The sequence below is a fragment of the Gymnogyps californianus genome, chromosome 2 (assembly GCF_018139145.2).
Source record: "Gymnogyps californianus isolate 813 chromosome 2, ASM1813914v2, whole genome shotgun sequence".
Classification (NCBI taxonomy): domain Eukaryota; kingdom Metazoa; phylum Chordata; class Aves; order Accipitriformes; family Cathartidae; genus Gymnogyps; species Gymnogyps californianus.
In genome coordinates, this window is record NC_059472.1 from 72,979,122 (window position 1) to 72,990,231 (window position 11,110).

The window sequence follows — 11,110 nt, forward strand, 5'->3', positions numbered from 1 at the left end:
CAAATCCTTTAGGTATCACAAACTGTATTTCTCTATTGCCCTCTACTGACTGCTAGCTAATACCGCCTTCCTGGAGAATCGGCCAGCCACAGATATACAGGACGCTTTCGTCCACCGCCCTCCCTCAAATCAATAATGATACACGATGACCAAAAGTCAACACAAATCATTCTATTTTTTCTTTTGTTACAAAACACCAGGCAAGATTTACAGCTTGTTGGCCAGCCGTGGTAGCTACAAAACACTAAACAACAGAAGCAGGAAGCAGTTAGTAACATGGGTCTGCTAATGTGTTTTTTTTGGTGAACAAAAGCCAGGAAAAAGTAGAGACGAACGCATTCTGCCTTGAAATGTGGGTGAATTCACCCCACTGCTGCCATAAATACCGTACCAGAGAGCTGAGGTTTATCTGGTTTTAAGGGTCTGGTCCTGCCAGCACCGGATGCACAGAAATACTGACTTTTGATGGGAGTTCTGCAGAAGGGGGCTTGCAGAGAGCCATGCATTGGAGGCCATGGTTTCTTGGTTATTTTCCCTTTGTCTCTCGAGTTTTGTTGAGGACATTCAGTACCACACCTAACATGAGAAACATAGTTTCTGCCTCATGAGACAGGTACTGGGACAAGACACATGATACACTGTATATGAATGGCACTGGGAGGTGCTGTTTACACTGCTTTTTGGACAAAGATGATCTATAATGCAAAGAGAAAACAGCAAACTAACGTAAAGAAGGGAATGGCCCAGCGTAGTTTCAGGAGCAGAAGTAAGAAATATATAAGCATTTCAGACAGACCGGAAGAGACTGAGGGGAAAAAAAAAGCAGGGATAAGAAGAGTGTTAAGAGCAGGGTGGAGGGAAGGGAGAGAAATAAAAATGAATCCTTTGCATTGTATTAGTCACTGCTTAATTAGTGCAGTACAGCGCTTGTTAACCAAGTCACTCAGGCACTTCTTCTTACCAAAAAAAAAGTTATCCCAAGGTGCTGGTGCAAGTGCTCTGGCCCACCTGCACCACTCCAGGGGCAGGGAGGAGTCAGGTCCCAGCTCCAGACAACAGAAGAATCCCCAGCACATTTTCCTTTTGCTAGGCAGAGGCTGGGAGAGAACGTGGCACTACCTTGTCTCGCCATTCCTCCTCTGCAACCAAGTCCTCTAGGGGGCAAACATGGTTAAAAAAGATAAAAACAGGCCCACCCCCCCAAAAAAGTGTTGAAATTATTTTTGCTTCCTTGTGTTCAAAAAATACTTTCGGGTTTTCTTCCACCGCTATTAATAAATGGGAATATTTCATTTGCCAAAAAGCTATTGACTGATGAACACTGGTTGTGTTTTAAATAAATATTATGTGACATCCCTGCTCTTCCACTCAGGAAAGGTAGAGTTCACACAAAAACTATCATCAACAAAGCCAGCAACTTGGCAACAAAAAATGTAATATTGAAAGGTCCATTGAAAAATTTATTTTTAATTCAAAAACAAAGTCAGCAGAGGCCCCAATTGTAGCTATTATGAACATTTCATTAACAAGCCCAGATTTATTGACTGCACTGTAAAGCTCTCCTATTAAAGGAAGCCCAGAAATTCATTTTTTCCCATGCTTTTCTACTTTTAAAGCCCTCGGCTACTCCATGTTAGAAAATAAGAAATAATTATATTTATTCAAATTCCTTGATAGAATATTGAAGCCTGCTCAGATGAATACCTCTCCTAAATGAACACCATTACCAATAGATCAAAGAAGAAGAATGTCTAGCAAATGAATGGGGCCGAGGGAATTAATAAAACACACATCAAACGTTGAAAAGCTGAGGGTTTTTTTTTTTCTTTTTAATAGGAGCACATTTGCAGAGCGATAAAGCAAAGTACGGAGTTGCCAAAATTCATAAAAAGGCATCTAAATAGAGCGGGAGATAGCTGAAGTTCAGCACTTTGGAACACCAAGCGGCATTCTGGGGCTGCTGGTTGAAATTTTTCACGTGACAACTCTTGACAGAGAAATCTACTTTTTTTCCCCCCAAAGGTGAAAGTTTTCTTTCCTACCGAAAAAAAACTTTTAACACCGCTGAAGACACAGGCGGCTCCCGAACACGGGTACCGCTTTCTGCCGCTTCTTAACGGACGGCAACGCGAGGGGGGCGGGCGCCCACCCCGCCAGCGGCCCCCGTCCCCTCAGCCCACGCCCGCCAAACCACCGGGGCCGGCAGCCCCGCCAATGCACGCGCGCAGCCGTTGCTGCCGCCCCAACGGCCGCCGGCGGCGCGAGCCCTAGCGCATCCCCAGCCGGCGGCGTCCCGGGGAAGGCGGCGGCGGCAGCAGCACGCCGGTGACGGCAGGCCGCCGCCGGCCGGGCACGAAACCTTCGCCAACGCAGCCCACCCCGGCGGCGACGGGCCGGCGCGGAGCGGCCACGGGTGAAACAAAAGCTGCTGCACCGGCTGCCTCCCCGCTCGCCCCGCGGCAAGGGCCGCGCCCCTTCGCCCTCACCCGGCCCAACAACCCGGGGCGGGCCGCGCCGCGCCGGGCCGAGCGGGGCACCGCGGGCCCGTCCGAGCCCGGAACCATGGTGCTGCGGCCGCGGGTACCGGCCGGGCCTCGGCGAAACGCTGCACATCCCCCCCTTCGCCTCCCCGCCCCCGGCCGCCGGACCTGGCTGGCGGCGGCTTCCGGCGGCGCGGGCGTTGAGCGCGATGGGGCGGCAGCGGCGGTTCCTGGAGGTGGCAGCGGAGGGGCTGGTGGGCGCCTGCCCGGGCCAGGCGCGGTTCCTGCTGTAAGCGCCCCGCGGCGGGACGCGGCGGCCCTCGGGGGGTCGGGCCGGGGCGGGAAGCGAAGCGGCGAGGGACGGCGTGCGCTGGCTGGAGGGGGTGGGGGTGGGAAGAGGGCTAGCTAGTGACGCACGTGGGTAGCCCCGCCCCCTGTCCTCGCGCCTGCGGTGGCGCGCCGCCGCGTGGCCGGGGCCGGTGGGGGTGACGTGCTGTGACGTGACACTGTGCCTTTCTCCCGCGCAGGTGGACGCTCCGCAACTCCCGAGGCGAGTGAGGGGGCCCGGGCGCAGGCGGTGGCGCCGGGGCCGCTGCCCTGCGGCAGGCGGCTGCAGAGAAGGAGAGGGGCTCCCGCTGCCTCCGCCACGCCGTTGCTGGAACCGGGGGCCCCGTCAGCCTGGTGCAGCCCAGCGGGGGCTCCTGCAGTGGGAGAGCAGTGCATTGGGGTTGCCCGCACAGCTGAAGGGCAGAAGCATGGCCCTAAAAATGCAGGCTTTCCCTTTTTCTCCATTTTCCCGTTCCCCCTGCACTGCCCCCACAAAACTGTGCCAGGGTGTGCTTCCGGGCTGCTGGCAGAAATGGCATACTTGCTAGACAGCAGGGTCCAGGTGTTTCCTCAGGGCTTTAGAGGGAGATGCTCGAGACCGGTTCTGGCAGCAGGAAGTCATAAGGCACATGCAGGAGCATGCCTCTTATTATTAGGTCTGAAATTTGTCTCAAAGCATTTCTTCATCCCAGGCCGAGATGCTGTCATCTTCTTGCACTTAAAATGGGCAAAGAGCTTTACAAGGCTTTGGTGTCACTGATCTGGCAAAAGAGTGTGCCTGCATGGAGCTCCTTGCAGAATTGTGAGCCTCTGTCGTTAAAGTTTCTTAGGAAGGAATTGCATTTTTTCAGGAAAATTTACAATTACATATTGAGTAAACTTATGCTGTGCATAAACTTAGTATGAATTGTGCGCAGCTGAGCACATACTGGTGCGCAGCTTCCTCTTGTGTTCTAGTTGTATCTGAAACATAAAATAAAAACATATCTACCTAGATAATGTTAAAATAGAAACATACCATTTTAATGTTTGCCTATAAAACATAATTATTTCATTTAAGTTTTACTCTTTCACCTTTATTAATCTGTAGATAATGAACATGGATTAGAAAGGATATGTCCTTACTGCTTCCAGTTCCTGGTTCCTGATAGCCACCGGGTGCGTCTCAAACCAAAGATGAAAGTGACTCCACAGATAGAGAAAGTTCTTAAACGAGAGGCGAAGAACCATAAACTTAATATGAAACAGACAAAGCTTTTGAAAAAGTACAGGGAGTCAAGAAGTGTTCTGGTAAGGATATTTACTGGGAGTTGCCAAATACCTGATATTTCTCTGAAACCTTTCAGTGGCATAGAAAAGAAGATACAGAAATCTTTCTCTTAGAAGAGGAGCTCACACCTACACATTTCTTTTTTCATGAGCATATAACTCTTCCTTTCTTTTGGGATAACTTCTATTCACAATCAAAATTTTTAAAATCTACCCTCCACAATAGAGATCATGAGCACAATGACAAGAACAGTAAGCTTCCCCCCCCCCAACCCCACATGCCAGAGGAGCTACACAAACAGCTCTGCCCTCCCTGTGATCTCTTTAGCAGCAGTCTGGGTAGACTCTGCAGATGTCTAATATCATGCTGAAAATTAAGGAATTTCTTCCTGCCAGGAAGCTCTGGCATTTCCACTGTCAGCTACTGTATCATTTGCATAGCTTTGCAAAAAAATGGCCGGAGTGGCAGATTTTTGCCGGTTCCTTTTTTCCTATGGACGTGGCAGAACTAGGACCAGGTAACTCTACTAGATGCAGAGCCTTGATACCACCTAGTAGATCCTAAAGTCCATTAGAATCCTTAGAAATCCATTGCTAAGAATACCCCAAGACATACCTGAGAAGAAAAACGTGCCATTGGCTGAAGTCAGGCTGGTTTTGCCAGTATGCGTAGCTTGGCATTTACTGCCTTTGTTTCAGCTCTGGAGAAGGACTTGAGTGACTGATAGATTGTCAGTTTTTTTCAGTTTTATCAGTTGTGTAAAAATATATTTGCTCAACTTAACAAGCTTTATTTATTTCAGTAGACTCTCATGGCCCCATCAGGTTATTGTTACCTTCTGTACGAATTGAATTTTTTACATTTTTCTGAATATTCCTGTTTATAGGAAGTCTTTCAAAACTAAACCACATGGGTAATTTAAACAAGTTAATGTTGCTCTTGGGGCTTCAGTTCTTTTTCCTAAAATTACTCAGGAATGTAAGATTCAATTACTATTTTTTATACTAATTACTATTATTTGAAGAATAATAGTATGCATTTAATCTAGTGTTGGCAAGGCATGCGCTACTATTAAAATAAGTTATGTGAATGGATGTTTTAATAAATGAGCCAGCACCCTATTGTGCCCAGCAGTTGCTGGCACACTTGGCATTTTCTCAGATGAAAGTCTGCTGGCTTGAGGAGTAAAATTTGTGAAACCAAAAATTATTAAAGAGTTAATAACACAAACTGAGGAAATACCACAGAGGTTCTCAGCTGTCAGGGCAAAATAAGGTGCTCCAGAAAGGCACCTTTGCTATTACTCTCTCCAAATTGTAGATCATAGTTGAGCAGCAGAAAGGGCATCTGAGAAGCTGGAATCTTTGCTTTATTTTTCTGGGATCACAAACGTTTAGTGTACATTAAGAACTGTCTCTTCAGACAACTGATGAACAGTGTCCTATGGAATTATGATGGGTTCTTAGATTTATTCTGTAGCTAGAGAGATTTGTAGGATGCACTGTGCATTCATATGAGTAGTTTAAAATTCAGTTTTAAATAGGTCCAGTTTAAACTCTGGGGAATATTCTAATCCTGGGATGTAATTACAGTTTGCTGCACCTGTGTTCTGCTCAGTTCTGTTTGCATTTGCGCTGTGGATTATGATTTAAGTATTTCTGGTCTTAAGTATTTAAAATACTGTCAGCAATTTTGACAGCTTTCAAAATTAGCAATGTAGATCCCTATAATGTAATACCTGAGACTTGCAAAAATGAAAATTTGAGTGTGGTTGAAAATTAAACCAAGCAACAATGTGACAGGTTGTGCCTCTAATACCTTTCTTAGCAAGTAGAACTTGATTTGAGAATGCTTCTGCCATGAAAAGGCATGTAACATAGGAACTATTTCAGGGCTTTTAAAATTTTTGGAGTTAACTGCATATGCAATTTAGGGAATGGAAACTAGCTGTGCAGTGCTATGATTGATCCACTAATTCCTGCATTGTAAGGTGTTCACCTCCATTTATATTCCATGGAGTGCTAAATCGTCATGTGATGCTGGTTTTTTTTCCCCATCTGAATTTCATTTAGAAGAACTAAAAATACATCAATACCTGAGCTGTATAAGTTAATGTTCTTTCTCTTTTTTAGTTTGTTAGGCTGACAAAATAATGTCTAGTGACAGTCAAAACACTTAACTGAAAACATTTCATTTCGGCATTTCTAAATGTAACTCTTTCTAAGCAATCTGAATTTAGGTAAATTTACACACTTTGAAATGAAGAAAGATTTGGTATAGATGTTTTCAAAACTGCTTAGACGTTTTTGTGACATTCGAGTATGGTTTTTTAACCAGAAACATGACATAACTCTGTTTTTCAGTCAGTGTAATTGTGTGCCTCAAAAAGTTGTCTGGCTGTATTAGTCTCAAGTCCCTTAATAAGAGTAGTTGCCATGGCAGTAAGGGATATTAGGAATATCTGACGGTCTCTGTGACTGTCTGACAGTATCTGTTCTGATGCACCTCTGCAACATACTGTGCTGCTGGAAGTGCCCTGCAGCCTAGAAGTAGAGATAGACGAGACAGTGCCCTGTGTTTAGAACCTCCTCCGTATTGTAGTAAGTATTTTTGCACTAATAGAAAGCCTCTTCTTTGTTCACTAAGACTTGCTGTTATTAGTTACGGATGACTATTTTTGTGAGTTTGGTCATTTAAATATTTTATCTCAAGACTCCCTGGAAAGTGTGTAATATAACTTCATCAGGGGTAGAATATGCTAATGAATTTAGTATGTCATGTTTTTTAGCAAAATACAAATACCCCTAATGTATATTCAAGATATCGTATATCCAGTTCAGGTGCTGTTTCATCTTTCTGTTTTGACAGGGTTGTTCTCCATATTTCACTGTACAATGTTACATTCAGAGTTACGAGTCTCCTGAAATTAGTTGCTAGGGATTGGAGTCATTTCTAGATAAACCCACAGGATGTGTTTGGCTTAAGAAGCCTGAATGAAAATACTAGCTGTAAAGTATATGTTGGTTTTTAGTATCTCATGTTTCACTTAAGCAAATATTTAATTTGTGTCATGATATTTGGAGAATAGTTTGGATAATTCTTACAATGGCTTTATAACATAAAGGTGGAAAGACTGAAAGAGTGGTTGATATTTCCTTTCTTCTCTCCATAGCTGGTTACTTGCAACTCATGCAACAAAACAACAAGACATTATGGTAAAAGCAGGGATTGTCTGGCTACCAAGACACAAAATTCTGGCACTCCAAGTATTAAATCTAGCCTGAGGACACCAGATGTAAAAATTGAGTCTGCAAACAAAGTGACACCTGTAAGCTGCAGTAGGTTGGGATCTAAAGGGAACAGTCCCTCCTCACTTCCCAGGTACCTGTTTCTCTCCTATTTGAAGAGGCACTTTGCCGAGCAGAGTGTATTACGTCTTGTTGGGAAAAGGTGTCACGTACTGATTTCAGATCAGTCACTTAATAAACTTTAAATTGATAACTACATATTTTTCTTCAGTGATCTGATTGAGGAGATCAATTTTAACTTTCCAACCTTTAAAATCAAAGATTCTAATGAAAAGCGACTACGTGCAAAGAATGCCCAGTTATGTTTTTGTCATTAATGTGAGATGTCTGGCTTAAAATTTGCATAACAAAGTTATACTTCTGACTGCTCACTTTCACATGAAAATACACTATTTACATTCAAAATTTTTCACTCAAATTACATATGTGCACTTTCATAGTTACTTTATGTTAATTCTGATTCCTCACCTTTAAGACATTTGAGTCTTTTGTTTTTCAGAACACGTGTATCCGGACAGGCGACCACCAGCTCCGCTTCCAAGACTCCCCGAAGCTCCAAATTTCACTTTTCTAAGCTAAAACGGATGCTTAACCTAGAAGAAAAAGAGAAAAGCCAGAAGGCAGATTTGAAAACCTTCTTGACTTTACTTTAGTTACACGTTATTTCAAAGTAATAAAGATGACAGCAATAAGTATTGTTCCAGTTGTAGTAAATCAACAAAGTGATTTCTTTAAAACTCAGGCTAACAGCATGTACCCTGTGAAAGCATAGACCATATTTTTTAGAAGCAAGCTCTGCGTCTAAGGGGACTGATTGTCTGCAAGAGGGAGATGAGAAAATAGCCAGTCTAGCATGCTTGGGAATCTTGAACACGTTTTGCAGTCTCTAATGGCCCAAGAATTAAAAGCCAGGATCTGTCCTCTGAGGAAGCTGACAATACTGGATCCATCAGTGGGTCCAGCAGGACCAACAGATAGGTTGGCAGACCTGAGAGCAGTTTGGGGGTGGGGAGGCTGCAGTTTGCTCCACCTCACTCTCCCACTGTTTTTAAGATAATGCATCACAACAGAATTTAAAAGATCTCGTCCCTGCTTTGCATGTTTGAGTAAAACAAAGACACTCACTGGCACTTTCTGCAGGTATGGTATTTTCAAGGGTCTAATGTGGTGTCCTGTAGTGTTGCTGTCTTCGGATACCTGCGGTAATTTAAGCACAGCTTTTAACACAGTTTTTACAAAGGTTCCAAAATAACTTACTCTGTAAGACAGCGCTCATATACAAAGAGAGAGAAAACTGTATCATCACCAGATTAAGTTTCTTCATTTTCTTAAGAATGTTCTCTGTGATTTGGACTGCAGACGATACTGGTCCGAGGGTAACGCAGAACCTTGTAAAACTGCGCTCTAATGTGGGATGTTCTCAATGCCAACTGATAGCTCCACGCTAGGCTGCTATCAGCACCCTGATTTGTTACTGCTACGAGAGTGGCACAGTCATGAAGAATAGGGGATGCTTCCTTCCCAGTTGCTCTGGTGCTACCAAAATGGGTCACTTTTGTCTCGTTCAGAAATGACTAAGGAGACAACCTCTTTCTTAAGTGTCTGTCGGCTTTATCGGGCTTCAGAGTTGCTTCCTTCCTGGACGTCCATCTGGAAAACTAGGTTTGCCCTGGACAGTAGTGAACTCCTTGCACCAAAGTGTTTTGATGTGAATAGATGATTGTCAAGGTTAAAGCGGTCTCCACTGTCAGATTTTACGTTTTCAGTTTGGCACAGAGGTGAGAAAGGATGGTAGAAAGTCATCATTCAGGACCGAGTTTATAGCCTACCCTGTGTATAGTCTGCCGTGATGGCGCTGCAAATTGTGCTTCAGATTTCCTCTCTGAAAAGAGAATCGGTCAGTTAAAAACATTTAAATTCTTGGGTTTGAAGGTCTGTATTTTCCTTTTTTTTTGTATTCTCATGAATAGTTTCCTTTTAAGTGTATTGAGACTCAGTGAACACCACTTAAGAAATAGGACCAGCAAATAAGTTGGCAGACTTGAAAGCAGTCCAGGGCAGGGGAGAATGGTTTGTTGCAAATTCTACTTACAGTCTCAAAGATTGGCATGTAACCTTTTTATATCTCATGTACACTTGCACAATAACTTTGAAAGGTTCACTGCCGTTTGTTTCTTACATACGTGTAGGATCAAATTAACTGTCATTCTTTGATCAAAATACGGACCTTGGAGCTACACCTTTTCCAATGCAGAACTTGGCATTAATTCACCTGTTGTTGCTGTATTTATGATCCAGCCCTCTGGAAAAATACTTCAATCATCTTGTTGATGGAAAATGTGCATTATACAAAAGTATTTGAAAAACAAGTTTTGCAATAAATTTTTATATTAAAAGAACACACATTAGGTACTCTACTGCTGTGCTTCCTATGGGGCTTACATGAAACCAGCATGGGCATCTGCTATGTTTGAAGGTGCACCAGCATTAATGCGTTAGATCAAATCAAGAGTATGCTTTTGAAGCTGATCTCCCAATTGTCCCTGTGTACTGTGCTTTTTACACAATACCAAGTGGTCTCTGAGTACACGAGTCACATTCCTTTTGGATAAAACTACAGATAACGGGTAAGAGACGTGATCCAGGGCACAACCAGTGTGCTGCGAACGCTAGCGGGCAATCTAGCCGCCGGATCACAGGAGAGCTAGTCTGAAGTACACATCTCCAAAAAGTGTATTGTGGACGGCAGGCACTGAGCTTCAGGTATTCTGCACTCCAGTTGTATTACTATTGCAATGTGCTATTTGTTAACGTAGACAGAGTCTTGTCATGCTCCAAACAACATTTTTTTTCTTTGCAATTACCAGAGTTGTCAGACACATCCAGATGTGTTGTTACAAGGGATCACTATTGCAAGCTATCAGACTTTACTGTGGCAAAAAAGGGAAAAAAAAAAAAAATCATTCAGTATGTATGTGCCATTCCTTGTTTTACAAGTGTGCTTCAAAACGCTGGGCAGAAATAGTGTTGGCATTTTCTGTATCTGAAGTGCTTTTATGTTCCTCCTAAGCCTCTAATACAGTCTTTTTCTGTTACTGGACTTACTTTCACAGAATCAGTGTATTGAAAAACATATATAGAGAGACACACACACACGTATATATGTAGATACATATCTCTATGCATGATGTATATAGGTATATACATATGTATACACACATCAGATGCATATATATACACAAATAGGTATACGCACATATATAGACACACATATACACATCTGATGCACTCCTCCCTTCAGAATATATTACATTCCTGTACTGGATGAAACACTGCAGGTTAGTTGTTGGCTGCAACAGAGCATTGCTGAGCCTCCCCGCCAAACCGCTGCCATGCAGTGTTACCGGTTTGTGTTTGAAGAGTTGGAAGAACAACTCCACAGAGAGGAAATGGCCTCACTGATTTCACTGAGGCCAGAAATTCACCCAGACTTTGTAAAGCAAGACCAAGAAGGTTCTCTGTTAAGCATACACCCCTGCGTACAGGCATTTAATTACAGAGTGAGAGTTACTTCCCAGCTCATACAAATTCTACTTATGCAATGGTATGTGTATCATTGACAGTAATAGCATCATACCATACATTGAAAATGTTACAAAGTGTGTTTTAATGTAACCAGCTCAACTAAAGCGTGTTTTATTTTGAAACATCAGTTTGAGCCACTT

At 43.4% G+C, this 11,110-nt stretch overlaps 1 protein-coding gene across 1 annotated transcript; it reads left to right on the top strand.

Annotated features, from left to right (window-relative positions):
- The first annotated feature begins 2,689 nt into the window (after positions 1 to 2,689).
- C2H18orf21 (chromosome 2 C18orf21 homolog) lies at positions 2,690 to 9,788 on the top strand. Its single transcript, XM_050891798.1, has 5 exons — positions 2,690 to 2,769; positions 3,008 to 3,030; positions 3,898 to 4,097; positions 7,250 to 7,458; positions 7,885 to 9,788. The coding sequence occupies exons 1-5, from the start codon at positions 2,690 to 2,692 to the stop codon at positions 8,036 to 8,038; spliced, it is 666 nt and encodes a 221-aa protein (XP_050747755.1). The 3' UTR covers positions 8,039 to 9,788.
- Positions 9,789 to 11,110: the final 1,322 nt, after the last annotated feature.

What these genes read in the sequence shown, in the direction of transcription:
- C2H18orf21 (XM_050891798.1), top strand. Translation starts at nt 2,690, where the DNA reads ATGGGGCGGCAGCGGCGGTTCCTGGAGGTGGCAGCGGAGGGGCTGGTG. An exon ending in GGCCAGGCGCGGTTCCTGCT is followed by an intron (nt 2,770 to 3,007) that starts GTAAGCGCCCCG and finishes TCTCCCGCGCAG; the next exon opens with GTGGACGCTCCGCAACTCCC. An exon ending in AGTCCCTCCTCACTTCCCAG is followed by an intron (nt 7,459 to 7,884) that starts GTACCTGTTTCT and finishes TTTGTTTTTCAG; the next exon opens with AACACGTGTATCCGGACAGG.